At 33.4% G+C, this 21,236-nt stretch overlaps 3 protein-coding genes and 1 long non-coding RNA gene across 4 annotated transcripts; 2 read left to right on the forward strand and 2 right to left on the reverse strand.

Annotated features, from left to right (window-relative positions):
• The first annotated feature begins 1,144 nt into the window (after nucleotides 1–1,144).
• Nucleotides 1,145–2,454, forward strand: LOC117217042 (60S ribosome subunit biogenesis protein NIP7 homolog). Its single transcript, XM_033464333.1, has 4 exons — nucleotides 1,145–1,433; nucleotides 1,576–1,801; nucleotides 2,049–2,189; nucleotides 2,296–2,454. Exons 1-4 carry the CDS (start codon nucleotides 1,378–1,380, stop codon nucleotides 2,413–2,415), a joined length of 543 nt encoding a protein of 180 aa, XP_033320224.1. The 5' UTR covers nucleotides 1,145–1,377; the 3' UTR covers nucleotides 2,416–2,454.
• A 75-nt stretch (nucleotides 2,455–2,529) lies between these two features.
• LOC117217041 (tyrosine--tRNA ligase, mitochondrial) lies at nucleotides 2,530–4,349 on the reverse strand. The gene is made up of 3 exons (XM_033464332.1): nucleotides 4,049–4,349; nucleotides 3,079–3,974; nucleotides 2,530–2,989 (listed from the first exon to the last, which is right to left on the reverse strand). Exons 1-3 carry the CDS (start codon nucleotides 4,171–4,173, stop codon nucleotides 2,640–2,642), a joined length of 1,371 nt encoding a protein of 456 aa, XP_033320223.1. The 5' UTR covers nucleotides 4,174–4,349; the 3' UTR covers nucleotides 2,530–2,639.
• Nucleotides 4,350–4,752: 403 nt separating this feature from the next.
• On the reverse strand, nucleotides 4,753–10,660 carry LOC117217089. The gene is made up of 3 exons (XR_004489473.1): nucleotides 9,789–10,660; nucleotides 7,889–9,382; nucleotides 4,753–7,507 (listed from the first exon to the last, which is right to left on the reverse strand). It is a non-coding gene; the product is annotated as an uncharacterized LOC117217089 (long non-coding RNA).
• Nucleotides 10,661–10,826: 166 nt separating this feature from the next.
• LOC117217106 (glycine-rich cell wall structural protein) lies at nucleotides 10,827–14,554 on the forward strand. The gene is made up of 3 exons (XM_033464422.1): nucleotides 10,827–11,362; nucleotides 12,231–12,890; nucleotides 13,453–14,554. Exons 1-3 carry the CDS (start codon nucleotides 11,348–11,350, stop codon nucleotides 13,714–13,716), a joined length of 939 nt encoding a protein of 312 aa, XP_033320313.1. The 5' UTR covers nucleotides 10,827–11,347; the 3' UTR covers nucleotides 13,717–14,554.
• The last annotated feature ends 6,682 nt before the right edge of the window (nucleotides 14,555–21,236 follow it).

The following is a 21,236-nucleotide window of genomic DNA, read 5'->3' on the forward strand; positions in this document are numbered from 1 at the left end:
GTTTTTACCACGCTTCTATTCTATATTGTCGATTGTTGGACTGAAACTTGAGAAAATTACTAGACATTGATCCTAGAAATATATATGATGGCTAGACTTTACTTTAGAAGACTAAGAATTACTGTCTAACTATTGACAATCTTGTCATTTCCAACATGTAGGATCTGAAACTGTAAGTTTTAAGATGCGGAATCTATTGACTCAAAAGTTATGAAAATATAAAATTGAGTATTTTTAGGGTATTTTCCATGTTGCTTTGACGCCAGATTGGCTTCTATCCGTCAAAACGACCAATGAGTGGACCGCACAGAGCACAACAATTGATTGGTTCGCACAGATGAGCATTCACATGCTCTTGACTTCCACTTATCTTATTCAAAAATGTACACTGAGGATTTTTACACAATTTTATATTTTTATTAGTGATTTAATGGTTCTTTCACAGAGTATAAAAATACGAAATACGTAACTATTCTTTGTACTTCTAGAAATAATGTTTCAAGAGTAATAAAAGTAATTATATGTATATCCTATTGAAAAGTAGATAAAGTGTGTCCTTCCGGAGTCTTCGCTTATCTCATTGAAAAATAGCTTTATAAAAGCCGCTGAAATTTTTAATACAAAATTAAGTATCTCACAAGTTACAATCCCATCGGAAATCATTCTTTGTCTTATATAAGGCTCCGGAAACTAAATAAGAAAAGAAGAGAATCTTATAGCAAAACAGGAAAAGCAGATTAGTTAAAAACCAGAAATTTCTCATTTAACAAAAATCATTAACACAATTATTAAATTAAGTGTTTTTATATATTTTAATAAATGTTTCATAGACTACTAAAACTAATTATTTAATTTAAAAAATACCTTACCCACAATTTATATTAATTGATATTTTTCGTGCATTGGATTTGTTATTGTCCTTAGAGGTTTTCTTGTATATAATTTTTTCGAATTTCAATATTAAAAATTACCTTTTACTGCGTGATACTTTTCAAACTTCCCTCTACTTGTGCGAGATATAATTTCTGAACAAGGCAAACATGACCGCTAGATGGAGAGACATGACATTGGTTAATAAAGGAGCTGTGCAAGAGCACACCTTATCTGCCTTTCATTATGGTTCATATACTTTAATAAAAATCTGTATATGAGTTTCTTATCTTGTAATATTCTAGACGTAGGCAATTTATTAAAAACACATGTTTCTTGACTTAACCTTATTCGTGATTTGTTTATTTTAAGAAACTTCATAAGTAATTATGAATAGAATGTACTAAAAGAATTATAAGTGATTAAACAAAAATAATTCAATAATATCATAGACAATTTTAACATTTCACAATACAAAAGTTTAGGTAATTTATGAATACATAAAGTATGAAGCGGTTAACTGAAGATAAGACGAAACTTGTTTTGGAAAAATTAACAAAATAGTAAGTTCCGAATAATTTCTTTGTATTGAGATTAAGTAAAATAATTTCAAAAATAAGTAAATAAATAATATAAATATAATAAAATAAATGTTAATTCATAATCTCCTTTATAATCTCTTTTAATTTCTTATGCTTTTTCTAGTATTGGGACTAACGTTAAATTGTTACTTGACCGACCAGATGGTGTTTATTGTTTTCGAGAAAAGAAAGGCAGAGTATATTACGTTTCTGAAAAGATTTTATCATTAGCAAGTATGGTAAATCCAGAAAAATTGGCAAGTCTTGGAATATGTTTTGGAAAATTTACAAAATCTGGAAAATTTAGGCTTCACATCACTGCTTTACATCAGCTGGCTCCTTATGCACAAGTAATTATGTCATTTTTATTATAATGTTAAATTTCAGTATATTGTTTCTTACTAACATTTTATAGATACAATGATAATGTATCACTGAAATCCATATAGTTTTTACATTCATTACAAGCGTATTTTCCACATTGCTCCAAACAAATAAATCAATCATCTAAATTTTATTATTAATATCAATTCAATTTTAAATTATAATTTATAAACCTGTGTGAATATATATAGGTATTATAATGTCTTCTTCTAGCATAAAATTTGGGTAAAATCATCAGCTGAACAACAGTTTTTGTATGGACATCATATTTGTAAGTCTGGTATAGGTCGAATTACAGAAAATACTCCTCAGTATCAAGGAGTTGTTATTTTTTCCACAAATGATATTCCACTGGTAACTAAAGTATTTTTACTGTAATTCATTTCTCGAAAAATTTCAATATCTTGTGATTGATCTATATCTCATTAAAAATTTGTAATTGCCAAAATTACTATTTTAGGGTTTTGGTGTCACCGCTAAAAGTACAATGGATTGTAAATATGCAGACCCAATGGCAACAGTATGTTTTCATCAAGCTGATGTAGGAGAATATATTCGGTCAGAAGATTCTTTAATATAACAATGTAGAAAAAATCGTATATTAAATTTTTTTATTAAATAAATTGTTATATCTCAAGATTATAAAAAATAAATACTTTTTTATTAAACATGTTATTTTTTATAATGTCAAGAAAATTACGATTACTATATATATTTAAAAATCAGAAGGAAATTACTACTTTAATATCAGTAGACAACATCTTCTATTAAAGTTACATAAATTTTAATCATAAATGGTTTATTTTATAACCAGCGTACAACATGATAGGTCTTTTTCCCCACTCTAAGTAATGATATATTATTACTTAATATATGTATTCCAGGTACAATGAGTTCTGCTGAATTCGTAATTTTTTGATAATTAATGGAGAAACCTCCAGCTGCTATAATCCTCCTTGCATCATGATCTGTTTTAAAACAGTTTGCTTTCATAGCTAAGTCATAAACACTAATACCTGGTTCAGATAGAAGTTCTACTACAGTAGCACCATCTAATATCTGTACTAGATCATCCGCTTGCATTTTTGCTAAAGAATCAATAGAATTATCATAAAGAACAGCAGATGCCCTCTTTGCTGCAAGTAATCCTTCTTCTGCAACAAAATATGTACAGTTAAACTTGCATAGAAATGAAAATAATTTAATAATTTTTAATCCCTAGATGGAAAACTTGTTTGATTACCTCCATGAACCAATATTGTAACTTTTTCAGCTAGAATTTTTTGTGCTAGTCTCAGTTCTGGTCTTCTAAAATGCTTTTGTACAATATATTTAATATTATGTACAGATAAAAATGTGAAGAAATAAAGGAATTTTTCAACAACTGCATCTTCTATTCTAATAAAATACTGATACAGTTGAAAGCTAGAAGATTTTGTAGGTGAGAGCCAAACTACATTGCCTGTAGATTTTCCAAATTTTAGTCCATCTTGGGCTGTGACTAATGGTAGAGTTAAGCCATAAACTTGATTTTTGGTATATTTAGTGATTAAATCATAACCAGATACTATATTTCCCATTTGATCTTGACCTCCAACTTGAAACAAGCAGTTATATTTACTGTGTAAGTAAAGCCAATCATATGCTTGGAAAAGGGGGTAACTGAATTCTGTAAAACTCATTCCAGTTGTGGATTCTAATCTACTTCGCACAGATGAACGACCAAGCATTGTACCCATTCTGAAATACTTTCCAATGTCCTTAATAAATGAAAGCAAATTCATATCTTTATACCATTCTATATTGTTTAATATTTTTATGGGAGCCAAATGTTGATGGTTTTTACAAAAATATTTTGCATGATTCCTGATAATATTTTCGACATCATTTCTTATACATTCTATGTTTTCCTGGAGTATAAGATGTTCTATTTCAACGCGTTCTGTTTTTCTAAAACTTGGGTCACCGATTGAGCCTGTTGCACCTCCTAACAGGATGATCACTTGATGACCACAACGTTGCCAATGTAAAAGATTTATTAGAACTAACAAATTTCCTATATGCAAACTATCCGCAGTGGGATCGAATCCAGCGTATATACATTGTGGTGGACTTTTCCATAACTTTTTTACTTTATCACTAAAATTTTATTTTGTTTTTTAAAACTTGTTTGTTTTATATGAAGATTTAAAACAGGTGTTGATGGCACTCACATGAAAATATCAGGAAAAATATCTTCATACGATTGTCTGTTTTCGGCATCTAATGTATATTTTGCAGAAAAATGACGAGTATTAAAGCACTTGGCGATACAACGTAACCTTAATATGTTATTCATCTTTAATTAACTCTGTCTATATACAAGAATATGTAAAATTTAATTGCAATATGAATAGTCCATATAATTATTCTTTCTTACAACTTTTTTAATTATGAAATTTTTATTTAATCGATGAAATTAAATGTACATTGAGAAACATAACTTTACAATTCATTTATGGTTTCTAGCTCTGCATCGACAGATGGCAATAGAGTTGCAATATAACATTTTACAGAATGTAGCAGATTTCTAAGTAATCCATCATATATATTTTTATAATTTTTAATAACTTTTTTATACAAACTTATATATTAGTATTGATAAAAAAATATATTTATTGCTGCACTAGATTTTCATTTCATTTTTTAAAAGGCAAATATATGAAATTTTTACTTTTGTTTCTAAACAAGGATAGCAAACAATTGTACACGGAAAAAGAAAGAAGAAATAAGCATTTCCACTTTATCTTCACATTTTATTTATAGGTAAAGAAATTATATTTCAGTATAAAGAGAAAATAATAAACTTAGATATAAATTTACATTTGAGACAAAGAAAAATTATCAAAAAATGTTTAAAGAAATTACACAGTTGAAAGATATTATTTTTTTCAATAGATCATGATAATTAATATGAATTTATGTTTCCTAGTTTATGCAACTCAAGAGGAGAAGAAGAAATAATTAAAACTTCCTCGTTTCACTTTTATTTGCAATGTAATCATCGGTTCTTTACTAAATTCATTTACTGTACCACTAATCTGTAAGAGAGAACGGAAGTCGATTTTCTAGGTTGCTCGAGACAGAAAATACTACCACCTTTCGTTAACAATAAAAAGTAAAGTAGAGATGAGTGACGTAACGTCTTAGCAAAATAAATAGAACGGAGGAGAATTAGTTCCTGGATGTTCTAAGAAGAGTTTAATTAAAAGGTATTGCCATTATTGTATAAAATCTAGTAGACAGTTCAGTACATAAGACAAACTCTTTTATTTAATATGTTTAAAAATATTATATAATTTATGAAGAAGCTAATGGTGTCTTTCAATGGCTTTGTTGTAATTAGGGATTATTTAAATTTGTAAATAGATTTTCGTTTATAAGATAACTAATTTTACTTAAGTTGAAGCAAACGTTTTACTACAAAGTGTAATGAAAGTTATTGATATACACGTATAATTAATTTAAATTAAAAGAATAAATCATCTTCCAATAATTATACAATTAACTGTATAATTCTTAAAAATATTTGTTACTTCATTAATTTCGTAATAGTGCGTAACGGTCCCTTTAAAAAGTTAATCTCAGACCAGTGCAACAGCTTTTTATAACGCGTATACGTGTTTCTAATAATGCAGTAGCCAGGTGGTTGCTCTAATGAATGGTGCAGCTCGCTCGGTTTTCCGTGATTTTTCTTCATGCTACGTGACACGCTTAAATAATTATCTAATGAACTCTCGAGCACGAAAATACTTTCTATTGGTTGTTAAAAATAAAAGTTTCGAAATTATTCCTTTTCCTTTCTTTTTGTATATTTCCTAAAATAGGAATGAATTTTGATGCGCTCTTTTTTTTTTTAAATAATATCGAAGTTCTTTTGATTTTTTAATAATTAGTTTATAAACTTTTCGTGGGTTAGGTTGAATTTGGAAATACCTGTGTACAAAATTACGCACTATTACATTATTTAAAGAACCTTCGCTTGTATAAAATAATAATAATAATAATAATAATAATGTAAACATACTTGCGATAGAAATAAATAACATCTGAAATACAAAAAAGGGAGTTATTCTGACCTCAAAAGGTTTGACGTATAGTCTGACCTTGATTGCCTCGATTCTACTTTCGATCTTATTTCAGATGTTCATCCTTTCTATTTGCTAATACGAAACCAATAGGCGAATTCGAGTTCGAATATTTTTCCTTCAGCTATACTACATACTATTCGGCAACTTCAATGAAATTGCTAATTTTTAATTTATACGATGTATTGTAACCGATTCTGTTATTTTGTAATTTACACAATATCGGAATTTCTTTCACTTTTTTAACCGAGTATAATTACTTAGTTGCTTTTGTTGATCATAGAATTTGTTGATTAGACTTGTTGATTAGCACTTTGATGTCTATCTTGATCTATTACTGTCAAGTGTTTGTTATGGACTTTTGCTGAAAATTGACTACACCTAAAAAACTAAAAATAGGTTTCCTAAGCCTCTTGACCCAATATTTTTGACAGGATGATTCGCCGTGATAGTGAATGAATGGATTTGAGACTATGGAAAAGGATTTATGCTTGTACGGTTTAATAAATGGACGACTGTCTGCGATGGAAACCGAATTTGTTGCGGCTATGATGGCTCGTTAAGTTGACGTCATGATTTGTTGAGTGATTTGTTGTATTTAGTTGATATAATTGTTCCTTCATGGGAAGGAAAGCGCATTAATAGATCTTCGTTAGTCTGAACTGATTTTTTAATCGTGTTTTAATGAAATGTTTTCAATCAGAGTTTAATTAATTCCTTTTTTTTTCCTGGATTTAATTAATTTTCTTTAGTTTTGGTGTTTACCTCTGACATGTAGTTGATGTATTTGAGTTTCTTAAGTTATAATGGTAAAATTTAAGAGAATTTAACATTTTATACTGAAGTAATTGGTCCTATTTTTAGAGTATTTGCCTTTCTCCTGTGTCCAAAGGTGTTTAAACTTTGCCCGTTTTTGTCACGCCATTCTTTCAGCCAATTCTATTCAATAAGGTATTCGAACTGCCATCCATCATTCTAAACACCTTTAATTTCCTTTATAATAGCTTCTAAATAGCAGAAAAATCCCTTCACTGCCCTGGACTTTTCCTGGAATGTTTACCGTATAAGAGAATACCATTTGGCCCGTAAAACGTCGCTGACAAGCCTCATTCCACAAAACTTCCTTTCCAACGCGCTTGCAATGTCTCTCTTTTGTAAGGCGGCTCTAACTCTCTGAGATTCTGCCCTGTTTTCCCATGACTCCGTTTCACATACAGATCTGATAAAAAAAAAAAAGTTTTATTCCGTCGAGTGGTCTCGACATCGTTACAATTGCGCTTACTTCTGCGTTTCTGTTTCTCTACGACGTTATTCTTTTATAAATGTTTTTAAGATTTAGGATTTGAATGTTTTCAGGCATCGAGATTTTGGCTCACTGGCTCATGAAAGTATTTGAATACTTACAACATTAGCAACCACATATTATTCTTACAGGATGCACGTTCATCCATAAAGTGTGTTAGAAGAAATATCGCTGTTTGGACATAAGTAAACGTGTGGTGAAGATAAACTGCACGGAATCACGGTTAAATAAATCTCCGTACACTGCGAACATAATGAATGCAATTGCAGTTGCGAACGAAGTCACGTACAAAGGTGAAATCTCGAGTCAGTTTCGTTTTAGGAAATAGAAAGAGCGGAAGAAGCTTCCGAGTGTACATAATATTTGTTATAAAGAGGAATGTTAAAGCACATTACTTTTACTGCTTTAACTGTAATTTTAGCATCTCTTTAAAAGAAGAGAGGGAGTCGCAATTTACTTAGCCTCTATCGATCAATACTACTTAATTAAGGAAAACTCGCAACACTTGTAAAATTAGCAATTAATAATTTTAATATTTATAAGAAAAAATGGAAAAAGTTGTAAGGAAATGGTCTGAACGCAATTCGCAAGAGTTGTTAGAATTTCGATTTACTGCAAATTACCTTTCTAACACACTGTCGCTTTTCATTGTCTTTAAGATTCTACTCCATGTTCCCATGACCGTTTCACATGCATTCTTCGTAGTTGCACTTATTCATGGTTCATCTTTGAAAAAGTTTCACTCTCAAATCCATCGAGCCATAAAACAATCACCAATTATTAAACTCTTTCTTCTTTCCTTATACTTTTCTCTTTTAATTTTCAAATCCATTTGTCGTTTTATGGTTTTGCCATTTCATATTACGTAGGAAATAAAGTAGTGATAATGAAAAAAGAGTAATTATATTGGAGAGAGGGATATGTGTTTCAATTTCTACCATTTGTCACGGTGTACTTCCAACTTTATGTATTATAAAAGAACAAGAAAGAAGAGATTCATTTTATGAGAAAGAGAGATTCTATTTCGCAGTAATCCTATTACTTAACGTATACTTCACCATAAATCACACTGTTCAAAACTCTTACCTTTTAAAATCAAAATGCTTACTGCCAATTCAACCTAAATCGTTCACGAGACAAAAAAGCTTTCTCTTCGTATCGATCTCATTACCTAGTACCTAACTGTATGAAAAACAGTACAGGGTACGAAACACACTATTCAGAATACGATTCTATAAACCAAAATTTCTATTTCAAATTTTAATTTCAATTCCCCGCGAATCATTTTCTATCTGCCCTGAAAACGTGAACTAGAATATTCACGAAATCTCAGAACAATCGCGATGTACTAATAATACGATTGAAACCTCACAAATCATAAATATATAATATACGGTATATTAAAAAATATAATGGCTATGAAAGAAAAAAAGAATAACGAATGACAAAAGAAACAGTTTCCACGCATCGCTTGATGCCCGGCTAAATTTCGATTTGCTGAAAATTCCCTTTCTAATGCACTGTCGCTTTTTACTCGCTTTGGGATTCTACTCCATGTTCCCATGGACGTTCCGCATTTCGATCGGGACGAAAGAATCTACGAACCTTTCTACCTTCGAGCGTTTCGTACTCTTAGTGGGACGTCCGGCGTTGACTGGTCCACACGTATATAACGCAACGACACGTGCTTACACCAATACATACAGGCATATACACAACGGGCTTCTCCTTTTCCCATTCACCAGACTTACGCGGTTGGTTACGTGCTCGGTCGTTGTTACTCTTCATGATGTCTGTTTGCGATGTCCCATCCTGAAGCCAGCGATTAAAATCGTCCGCTCTTCCTAGCGATTCCTCATTGCCAGCGGTTCTCATGCGAGGACATTCTCACGCTTCAGTTCCCTTCACGTGTCTTCATGATGATGATGTCTTCATCATGTTCATGATGATGTTTCATGTCGCTTGACGTCGTTTGACATAGTTCGACATTGCTTTGATATGGACAGTTACTCGCATTAATATTGAAACACAGCACTATCTCTCTGTACAAAAGGAGTCTTTATCCGAACTGCGTTTATTCTGTTGCTGGTTGAATTCATTTGTCTGAACGTGAGCTCCTATTGTGTGAACAAAAGATAATAGGTAATGAGGAAAATTGGTGAGCTACTATTATATGAATTTCAATTGTATAAACTATTTGTCACCCCAACAAATGGATGGTTTAGATATTGTCCCTCTTATGCCAGTATCAGGAATCTGCAATTAGACAGATTATAGGAATTTCAATTGAATGTAAAATTATCGGTTGGTTCTGAAGATAACGAATCAAGTTTATAGTCTATGTTCGTTATAACACTCACCTTTTTAGTCTATATAGATAAGAACAAGAAGGAGATAATCAATCTGTTTCTACAATGAAAATGGCTTTTGGAATAAAAAGGGACGACATATCATGTTGCTTATTTTAAGAGAATATGAATCATTGTCGTAGCTTGAAAATACGAGTAATTGTATCATAGTCACCTTAGGATCCAACGATATCAGCTGAGAATTAAAACGATGGTTTCTTCACTGCTTACTACGAGTTATAATGAACACCACGTTTTTGTTCGATGATCCACGAAATATAAAAAGGCAATGATGGCTCTGGTCACATCGGTTCGCAGGAGAAAAGACGAAGTACCGCGCGTATCTCCACATTACGAAACTGAAAGTCTTTCCACTTCCTGCAGGGAAGCCCCGTCCTCGAACGGAGAAAGGGAACCTCGAAAATGAATTTGACCCAAATCATTTTTTTTTCATGAGTACGCAAACACGATACTTTCTTTTTTCTTTTATGACCGTCTCCCAGCCACTGTGTTCGATTATCGAATCTCGAATCTCGATACATGCCTTCTTCGATTACAGTCGTTCGATTACCTTCGTTTCCTTTTTCCTTGGACTTTCTTCCATTATATTCCACTCATCTCATTTAGGTTGTACTTTTTCTAAACATCATATTTTCCACCATCTCTCTGTCAAACGCGCACTATAAGAAACAAAGTATCTCTAAGAAACCTCAAAATATCCTCATCATGAAAGGGACAGAATAGTAGGATAAGATAGATCAGGTTATTAGGTTAGGATAGATTAGGATAGGTATTTTTATCATAAGAGCTAGAGAAATAAGTGTTATAGCGTTGAAAAGAGAAATAGCATTGTTGTATTAGGTAGAGATTACATGCGGTTGTCATTCAAAGCCGAAATGCAATGATTAAATAAAATAAGTAAAAATGAAAGGAACACTGAATGGATACCTCTAACTCGCGTAAGAGTTGAGTTTTGTTTGACCGAAAGGACGCAGTAGATTATGCAGGGAATGCAGATCGTCCTTATTATGCTTGCCCTTCGTAAAAGATAGCAGCGGCCTAAATAGAATATTAGAATCCATTATATTTATATTTATATATATATATAAATATATATATATAATAAATATATATATAAATAAATATATATATAAATATATATATATATATATATATATATATATATATATATTACTGGCCAACGACATGAAATAAACGGAGATTTACATTTCCATGTACTCGCTGCTATCGTAAGAAGCCTAAAAATAGTCTGATAATTTAAAAAAAGGAAAAATCCGCCATCACGTTTCCATTACGTAAATTCGTATTCTCTATATTGAAACGCTGAGCAGGAGTCATACTCGCAGGCATTAGGTGAGTTTAGAAAGTGCCAATCCTCTTGCCGGCCAAAAAACCCATCACCTCGCGCTGACACGTTCGTCACCCGTGAATGCAGAATTTTTAAAAGGGACAAAGGTTCAAGGATGATCGATCTTCGATTAAAAAAGGGTTAACAACTAGTACCGAGGGAGTCAGGTTCGTAGTGTATAAGGAAAAGAGCTGCAGCAAGATCGGCGACAGCGGAGAAAGAGGGAAAGAGAGAAAGAGATTCGCCAGACAGTCTCATCAGCATAGGTGATGGGTCGAGATACGAGTGGGGCCAGGGCTGGTATAAAAGGGGAACCGTAGCATCTGTGGAGCATCAGTCCTCAAATCCAAGGAACAGCAGCAACCATGAGGGCATTCATGGTGAGTTGAATTTCTTTCGTCTACTCGCTGACCCCTTTCGATCGACATCCTCTTCCTGACCAGTGGAGCTAGTGTCCTGTGACGTTCTAGACAGTGTCCATTTGCCATTGCCGGATTATTGTCCATTTATTTCACGTCTTCCTTCTTTTCGCTAATCTTTTGTTTCCTTCTTCTTTGATTTTTTTTTTATTATAGTGCATTTATTCTATTTACGTTGGATTCCGTCGTTCCTTTTTCCCTTGAATTTTTTTTGAAATTTCCTATTAGAATCCTGGCCAAGTGGAGGGTTGAGAATCACAGTAGTATAAGTCGATCCATCGCTACTTTTCTTGCCAGATCTACCTATATTGTTATTAAAAAAATTCATTATAGTTTTTCGAGTCATGAAAACATGTGGCGGTAAAAAATAAGATTATAACTTAGCTAGTTATGGAACTTAAGTACTAAGGTACAAACAAACTGTGCTTTTGAGAATCGAAATACATGACTGAACTGGAATTGTCAAAATCTTGAATTACACGAAGAATTTAGATATTAGAAGTAACGACGAAAGAGACAGAAAGAAAAGGGAAATGGGAATTTGTGGGGAGCATAGAAAGAGAGAGGGTATGAGAGAAAGTAGAGGAGAGTAGGGATTCTGCCGATCCAGAAGACAATACAGACGCAATTGCGTTCGATGTCAATGCATTTGATGATCATATTAAGATGCACAATTATAAAAGCACGAGGAAAACTTGTTAATCCCATGTATTCCTCGTTCTATTTCCTTTAACTTACGCTTCATTGATTACATTCCTATAATCCCTTTCTTTGCCCGTTGTTTTCGTTAAAATCACCACTCTAACCATATTACTCTCTCTGTTCCTAGATCGTGATGCTCGCCGCTTCGGCGATGGCGCGGCCAGAAGCAGGTTATTCTTACTCTCAGCCTAGCTCCAGTTACGGAGCACCGGGAGGTGGAACCACCGGAATAGGTGGTGGACTCGGTGGCGGACATGGAGGAGGACTTGGCGGAGGACTCGGCGGAGGACTTGGCGGAGGACTCGGCGGTGGACTTGGCGGTGGACTCGGCGGTGGACTCGGCGGTGGACTCGGCGGTGGATTCGGTGGAGGCTTCGGTGGTGGCATCGGAGGCGGTGGCGGCGGTGGATTCGGTGGTGGCTTCGGTGGTGGAATCGGTGGAGGAGCCGGCGGAGGTGGCGGCGGTGGATTCGGAGGTGGTTCTCTCATCCAGAAACACATCTACGTACACGTACCACCACCAGAAGCCCCAGAAGACAGACCTGCCAGACCCATTTTACCACCAGCTCCACCCCAGAAACACTACAAGATCATCTTCATCAAGGCACCCACTCCACCAACTCCCACTGCTCCTGTCATTCCTGCTCTTCCTCAACAAGATGAACAGAAGACGTTGATCTACGTGCTGGTGAAGAAACCGGAAGAAGCTCCAGAAATCACTCTGCCTACTATTGCTCCGACCCAACCGAGCAAACCAGAAGTTTACTTCATCAAATACAAGACCCAGGTAAGCTATCCATAGGAGGAAATTTTATGATATGAAATATGGAAATGTTTTTTCGTGGAGATATTCATCTTCTTTTGTTTCTTTTGTAATTGGAATCGTTTCATTCTTCATAGCCACTTCTTACATGAAAGTTATTACTATATTGCTTGTATAGGTTCTTTACTCGAGGTATTTAGTTTCTCAGCTTAATCTATGTAACGAAACTTCTCCTAATTTGCAGAGTTACATATGTTTTTCAAGGTTTAAGAGATACTAATAAGCCTGTAGAAAATATAAAATCCTCATACATAAGTTGCTGCCCTAGAACTATACACTTAAACTCTTACTTGAATTAAAGAAAAGATATCCATGATAAATCCGCTATTATATATCATAATTTTCGTCTTCAACAAACCAGTTGACAGTTAGAATATCTAAAACTCACACAGAAACCGTCATGCGTTTACGAACTCTCCATCCAAACCTCCAATATTCATCACTCTAATTCAGCATACAGAACCTGTGTACCTAAAAAATCTTGTGTTTAATCAAAACTGATCAGACTGCATTGTACGAATTACAGAAGGAAGTTACCTCTGGTGGTGGCGGCGGTGGCGGTGGCGGAATCGGCGGAGGAATCGGCGGAGGAATCGGCGGAGGAATCGGCGGAGGAATCGGCGGAGGAATCGGCGGAGGAATCGGCGGAGGAATCGGCGGAGGAATCGGTGGAGGAATCGGCGGCGGCATCGGCGGAGGCGTCGGTGGAGGGCTTGACGGTCATGGCGGTAGCGGACCAAGCGGACCCAGTACGTCTTACGGGACTCCCGGCGCTTCAGGGCCTTACTAGTCACTCAAAATGCCCGTTGAACCCCCGCAGCTCCTCCTCCACCCGTAATCGAACCTATCTTTACGTTCCGCGACACGCACGCATTCACGGCTTCGGCCACGGCTTCAGCCACGGCTCAACTGCGATCCTATTGGACGCAACACACTGTGATCCCACGTGGACGACCGCGGCGACGAGCAGGAACAGGACAATCGAATGGACAGTCGATAGTAACATGAGGCTCCTGCTCGCGATTCGGAGTTACACGATTAGTAAGAATAATACGACCACGATCATGATGATGACCGTGATGACCAGGATGATGACGACGATCATAACGATGATGATACTGGTGATGATAATGACGACGATCATGATGATGATGATGATGATGATGACGATGGTGGCTCTAACGGAAGTTAGAAACACGGTAATCAAGACGACGACGACGACGACAATTAGGATTAAATGTTTTTTTATACGTTACTTTTTGCAAGAAAACGGTGGCGAAATAAAGCTTTTTTTATGTATTTTTACATAAAACCATGATGTCTTCTTTCGTATTATCCCTTGACCTTTTATTGATAAATAAGTTAGGTTACAGTTGGGTTTTTTATTGTAGGTTTAAGTTTCGAATAAGGACGTAGAAAATTTTGAAATAACAGATCGATGGCTGGGAATCCAAATTAATTCTTTGGTTGACAAAATATCGTTGTGAAATAGTTTAATACTATTTACAAAATTTGCTATTTATATAGAGTATGCCTTTGTTTAAAACAATGAGCCGAATCAGTTATTTCGTTGCTAAATTATTGCAACGTGAAAGCACGTTCGATTGATCTTCCAACTACAATCTCCCACATGGAGCGTCGTGAACTTTCAATTTCTATTCGTGCTCCTTTTCTCCTGTTTAAGAGGGCCAGAGAAAGTCGTCTGTGAAATCATCCTTCGAGAAGACACTTCCTTAAAAAATAAAAATCCTCGTCCTTTGCCAAAATAAACTTTCTATTAGAAGCAAAACAGGTAGCGGGCGAGTAAAATAGAACTAAAATCAAAATACTGGGTTACATCACATTTACTAGTATTATAAGAAATAGCCTATAATAAATAATGAAACAGTTATTTTTGATAGTAGGAAACTTCTAAATGTAAATTTACGGATCAAAAATAACAAGAAAGAATGTCTTTTAAAGTGAATTTCAAATCTTTACAAATAATAAAAAAACTCTGTATGAACCTGGAAGGGAAAATTAAGAAAATAGTAAAAAAAAATTTATGTGTATATATATAAATGTAGAATTAAATTAAACAATTTTTAAACAAAAGAGACATCCAGAGGTAATTTTAAAATAAAAATTAAAAAAAGATACTAATCCAGACGCAACGAGCTAATTTCTATTTTTATAAGTGTAAAAGTCATTTTAACATTCATTATATGTATATACTGCTATATACTAGGGCGCTCTATAATACAAGGTCATCATTATGGGAATAATTACAGAATGAGAATAATGCAATCGAAAATTTAGCTGCATGAAATCACGTTTCACTTTAATTTCTCCGTATTCTCAGGAACACGTGTAACGAAAGTCTAAATTGGCACAAAGTCATTAAAATATTGCAAGAACTGACCGCATTCAACAGTAGTGCTGATTGGTAAACGCTGTGAATGTTAGACCCTGAGATTCTTATTTCGCATAAGATAAAATTTAAACTTTAATTTTACTGAGAAATATTTATAAAATTTCCTTATCGACATTAGTAACATTAACATGCTAATAACAATAACGTAAACAATAACAGAAGAAAATAAACAAATATTAAAACAAAAAGAAATTACGGTGATATTAAAATTAAATATTATGAAAGAATAAATATCGAAAAACCATTAATTATGATATGGTACCTAGAAATTAGTTTCAACATAAATGACATCATATTCTGTGAATTAGATAGAAAACACGTTAAATCATTTTTATTCGCACTCTTAGCCAGATAAAAGATATCTTGAAATCAACATTTCGAAAATGCTTCTATACATTTGCTAAACAAAATACACAATTACGTTAATCATATGGTAAATAATTTCCACTCGAATCTAGAAGTAACATGTTCACGTAAATAAAGAGAAACTATCCTAGCACGCAGTTTCGTATCATTCAATCCTGTGTGTGATGAGGTAAAACGTACAAAGTATAAACGGAGTATTGTGCAATGATTCTTCGTCTAAAACATTATACAAGCTAAGAAGAGTTCTGGCCCACGCCACCCTGTGTGGGAAACCAAGTGCTCTGTGGTCCACCAACGCGGCTTATTCGCATGAACGCGTCACTATTGCATCATGTGCGCGCGTCACGTCGAAAGATTTATATCAACCGTATTCAAACTTTCAACGTTCCGAATAATTAACCTTATTATTATGAATCACATAAAAATATGAAATATGGAAATTAAGGATTTATATAAACCAATGAATCTTAATAGTGATTGATTACACGGAAGTGCGTCGTCTTTCTAAATGTATATGTATAAGCACGTATAAATTAATCCTCTTAGAGATATTTAGATGTTTAAGTATAAACACGAATATCATTATGTGATTACACATGTTATAAAATGATTGATTGCATTAGAGATCAAGATACATGTATGTATATATACTGAAACTTGTTAAAAGAAAGAAATGTTTTGATATACGTAACCTCACAAATCCATCATACTAGAAATATGTACATATATTAGTCAACTTACTATCCACAATCTAATAAATATTTTTTACAACGTTAAATTTAACTTCTTTCGCATTTTTATATAAATTATTTTTTTAATTAAATTATATTCGATGTATAATCTGAACAAAGACTAATAAGACTTTCATTAAATTATATAAATTAAGTTGTCTAATATCTGTAGTTAAATAAAGTAGTGACACTCTGTATTAGCCTTGAAGTGATTAACGTTTCGATATAAGAAAGACGTAAGAAATTCATTGTTGACTGAATAAATATCAACTCTCTAAATAGACTGTGGAATTTGTATTTTAGTCTGACGTACTTCATATAGCACGTAACTCGGATGATTATAACTATGTATATAATTATGTTTTAATATTGTCTTACATACATAACAGATACCAGATAACAATCATTAATTATTAAATAGAAAAATGGAAAATAATATATAAATAAATTATTTTTTAAAACGAAATTAATTTATCTCAAAATTTAAGCAAAAATGTATACATAAAGAACTAATTCTTCCTAAAAGTTCACAAAAATCATTCAATCATAACCTTAAAAATTCGCAAAAAATATAACTATTTGCCAAATATCGCGATTTTATCAATCGATGAAGTGTTCAACCACCAGTAGTGATTTTTTTTACGAAACCTAACTCGGCAAAGGTTCGTCAAGAAGACTTGACCTCGAGGACGTTCATCGAGTACGGTTTTTCAGTGACAGAAGAAGGGAAGAAAGGAGAGGAAAGCAACGTACCTACCTGGTAGTCGTCTTCATCTTGATTAGTGGTTGTTTAAGAATAGTGAAAGTTTCGCCGGCTTGCGTCACGACGCCTTTCCCGAAGAAGACGCGGAAATCGATGCCTTCCTCTTACATGGACGATCGATCTTTTCCGCGGCTTGTTTTTTCTAAGTCGGCTACTATATTTGATAGCGCTGCTGTTTAACCTGCTTTTTTTCCTCTTCGAGTTAGCTGGCCAAGGGTGTGTGTAATTGATGGTTTTAACGGTCTTTGAGAAAGAGAAAGTGCAACTGTGCAACGATAAATCTTGAAACACCGAGAGGTACCATTATTAACCACTGCATTGAACCTTTGACCATGTAATATGAGCACTGTAGAAGAAAGTCGACGATTGAAATTTGTCTACTTTCGATGCAAAATGAGTTAAGTGATCGAAGGCTATATTATGAGAAGACAATGTAACAATTAGTTTATAATTGAGATATTAAAAGTAATCAGCGAAGTTGCTCCTTTTTCTGGATGTGAGATTAATTATTAATCAAAAATGGAGATAATTATACACATTTCGTATTAATAATACTAATATATATATATATATAAATTACTTTCTTGGCCTATCCAGGTTTCGACACTTATGACGTCATTAGTTTCGAAAACTGTTTTTATTAAGATAATTACCTTCAAGTGTACAGTTACTCACAAGTTAGTACAATATTTAGTTGGGAATTTCACTTCAGTAGCTTTTTTTTAAGTATTACTCATTGCAGTACTCACTTTCTATTTCAAAATACTGTCTAACCTGAATATAAGGTATCCTTAAAGAAAATGGTTTCCTTGAAAGAAGTGGTTTCTGAGGAAAGCATTCGTCCTATATCAAGACTTTTATTGCAATATATACCAATTCTTAAACCATTACTCATTTTATTTTATTATTTTTAAACACGATTTTCTCAAGAACGAAGCATTGTCCGAAAAAATTTTGTTCTGTATTTTGTTATTACTTGTTATTATTCGCGCTTCTTTTATGTAAAATCACCCTATTCCCGATTGTACGACGATTGCTAGGACACCCTGTATAGCAAACAAGGAAAAGGAATCAAGGGTAAATCAGAGATCTACCTGACCGCTGAGGTAACTGAACCTCTCTATAAAAGAAGAAGCGAGAATAAGGAGAAAGAAAGACAAAGAGGTTAGATCGAAATTCGTTCCGATTTTTTCAAAGGAGGTCGAGGAATGACCTTTCAGGTAAATTGCTTGTGTTGGTGCCTCTCTTTTCGCAGTATAGCAACGATACTTTTAATCCCGTGATGTTCCAGGAAGCCGAAAAGGGGCTTCGCGTGGTGACCATGTGAAAGTTGCCTTTTGATAGACGTTGCTCTCCTCTGTTCCCCACCCCTATCTCTTTCTCGATAGTTTTCCAGTGTTTCACAGGTAAGATTTCTTACGAGAGCATCTTCTCAGCTGCGTAAGAACGTGAGAGAGAGCTCGCTTTCGTTTCCTCCTTCTTCCTTTCACGACGTTAACGCATTCCGCTTTCCCCTCGGTTCATGTCGCTTGTTATCCTTTTTCTCCTATTCTTATTTCTTTTAATGTTAATTCTCCTATTTTTTATTTCCTTTTTAATACTATATAGATCTTCCTTTTTAATAGTTTGATTTAGTATAGAATAGTTTAGAATCTGATTGTTTTTGAAAGTGATGATTTAATTTGATGAGACATACGTTCATCAATTTGGTGTTTTTAACAAGTTGGAGGTTGTATTCTATTGATTGAGATCTTCCTTATCTGTTTTCTTGGACTTTGTCACTGACAATGTTTCTTTCCCTTTCTCTTTTCTTTTCTTTTTTTTGGGGGGGTATTGAACTTTATTGTTATTAATTATTTAATTGTTATTTAATTACGATTTAAAGAGCTTCAGTTAGGTGTCAATAAAGGTTTGTATTAATTAAAGTAGCATTTTTATATCATTAATAAAAATAGTACTTTTCTGTATCGTTATTATATTATTCATGTAATTTTATGTATAATTAATATAAGAACATAATTATTACCAATATTTTATCATAATTTTGAAACAGACAATTAAAGGCAATAGAAAGTTAGCATTGTGGTGATTTTAATGCATATTATTGAAGGAAACAGAGAAAAGAATCAAAAATTTGTTTATGAAAGAAGCCAGAATTGAAAAAACAAACTGAGCGAATTTAGATAGGAACTTAGATAATAACGCATTTCAATGGAAACGACAACGTGACCTGAAACTTAGATTTATGAAAGTTCGTATGCTCGATCTGGAATATAAAAACGTAAATTTTATCTAAAAATAACCGCATGCTCTCATCTATTATCAATTTGCGAAACCACCAAAAAGTAGTACAATTTACAGTTAAGCGAATCGAATGCCAGAATTGAATTCGAAAAATAGAAATCGTTATAACTAGTTTCACAATAAAAAGATTATAGTCGATTATCATTGAATAATGATCCCATCATACGTATGTATTTAAATCTCATACATCTTAGACGGCCATTACTTCCTCTTCTAGTTTTTCTTCATTGAACTGAATCATACATCAAGCTCGATGTTCCATTTCTAATGCGCCTGTTCCTCTCGAAATTTCGCAAAATCTACGTGTCGAGATTGACGAAGAAAATTCTAGACAGTTGGAATTGCTTCTAACAGATATATAAGTACTGCACATTCCATGACCTCGTCTTACACTCATCTCGTTTTGAAATACGCACAACCCGCGTGGGGAGTAACCGTAAGTAATACGCAACGTCATCACCATCGATTGATCATTTTAAACGTACGAATCGTATCAGTAATAATATTTCATTTTATTATTTAATATTATTGTTTTAATACTTAATTTTTAACGAAAACACGGTAGGATATTAATTTAAAACATTTCTGTTTTTCTAATGAAGTTGATTGATACAACAAAAAATTACACAGGGAAACTTAAATGTAATTAACAATAGCATGAACTTTAGCGGATACTACACTTTCCAATATTCTATTATATCTCTCAAATAATTAAAAAGAGATTATAGAAATCGAGAAAAATCACTCTCTTATACTTTCTTCGGTGTTTGGTCATTAAATAGATCGAAATTCAATTGTGAGATACTAACGCTAATTATAATGATGAAACAAACATGAAACATGGAAACTATGTCAAATTAGATTAAAGAATCATTGAAAATGATACATTGAAAGTCACGCATTTTACGATTAATATTTCAAACAATGGACAATAATTATCGAGCCCATTTATTGAATTTTCCTGTCAGATATGTCAAGCGTAATTAGTAGCTATTTTTATCTGATACATATTTAATTACAAAGACTTTTCTCTTATACCCTGCCATCAAAGACATATTATGTTCTTTTTCTATAATTTCAATTATAATTAACATTTTACACGCATATTTTACCATTTTCGTCAACGTCATTCTCCATTGAATATCCCTTGAAATAAAAAGACTTAAATTCATGTAACTTAGCAAGCCTGAAGCACTTCTACGATTGAAAATCAATCCATGTCCCTGATTGATTGTACAGATAGCGTGATATCGTAGATATCGAATAAGAAAGAGAAAAGTAGAGAAATGCAATTGGTATTTTGCTATTATGCAGCTTATCGGCTCGTCCGAGAACGTTTATTGGCCTTTTGACCTTAGCTTTCACTCAATTAGGTCTTCTTCCTTGTTTCACTATTCGCATACACACACGCGTTGTATCACGTTATCCCATGCTCTCTCATGTTTAATCATTCTTATCGATTTCGTGGTTACCAGCAACATGATCGTTATTTATTGCACAACAAAGTGTTGTTAAACCATGTAATATTTCTAAATAAAATTGTGCAAGAGGATATTATTATTAACCAATGATTCGAAAAAACCAGAAATGTGGTTTGAATGCAATTGCATTAAGATTAGGATTGCATTCTTTGTGTAGGTTATAACTAATTTAATTTCATAATAAGTTATATGGTTCCGCTTAATTGCTTTAATTATATCGTATAATATGTGATATTACCGTATCCGATAACG

This window comes from Bombus bifarius, unplaced genomic scaffold, assembly GCF_011952205.1.
Source record: "Bombus bifarius isolate JDL3187 unplaced genomic scaffold, Bbif_JDL3187 scf7180000007974, whole genome shotgun sequence".
Lineage (NCBI taxonomy): Eukaryota > Metazoa > Arthropoda > Insecta > Hymenoptera > Apidae > Bombus > Bombus bifarius.

Excerpts from the sequence above, each read along its gene's own strand:
- LOC117217042 (XM_033464333.1), top strand. The coding sequence starts at position 1,378 with ATGAAGCGGTTAACTGAAGATAAGACGAAACTTGTTTTGGAAAAATTA. Across the intron at positions 1,802-2,048 it reads AGCTGGCTCCTTATGCACAA|CATAAAATTTGGGTAAAATC; the intron begins GTAATTATGTCA and ends GTCTTCTTCTAG. Across the intron at positions 2,190-2,295 it reads CCACAAATGATATTCCACTG|GGTTTTGGTGTCACCGCTAA; the intron begins GTAACTAAAGTA and ends TTACTATTTTAG.
- LOC117217041 (XM_033464332.1), bottom strand. The coding sequence starts at position 4,173 with ATGAATAACATATTAAGGTTACGTTGTATCGCCAAGTGCTTTAATACT. Across the intron at positions 3,975-4,048 it reads ATTTTTCCTGATATTTTCAT|TGATAAAGTAAAAAAGTTAT; the intron begins GTGAGTGCCATC and ends ATAAAATTTTAG. Across the intron at positions 2,990-3,078 it reads TACAATATTGGTTCATGGAG|AAGAAGGATTACTTGCAGCA; the intron begins GTAATCAAACAA and ends ATTTTGTTGCAG.
- LOC117217106 (XM_033464422.1), top strand. Across the intron at positions 12,891-13,452 it reads TCATCAAATACAAGACCCAG|AAGGAAGTTACCTCTGGTGG; the intron begins GTAAGCTATCCA and ends TACGAATTACAG.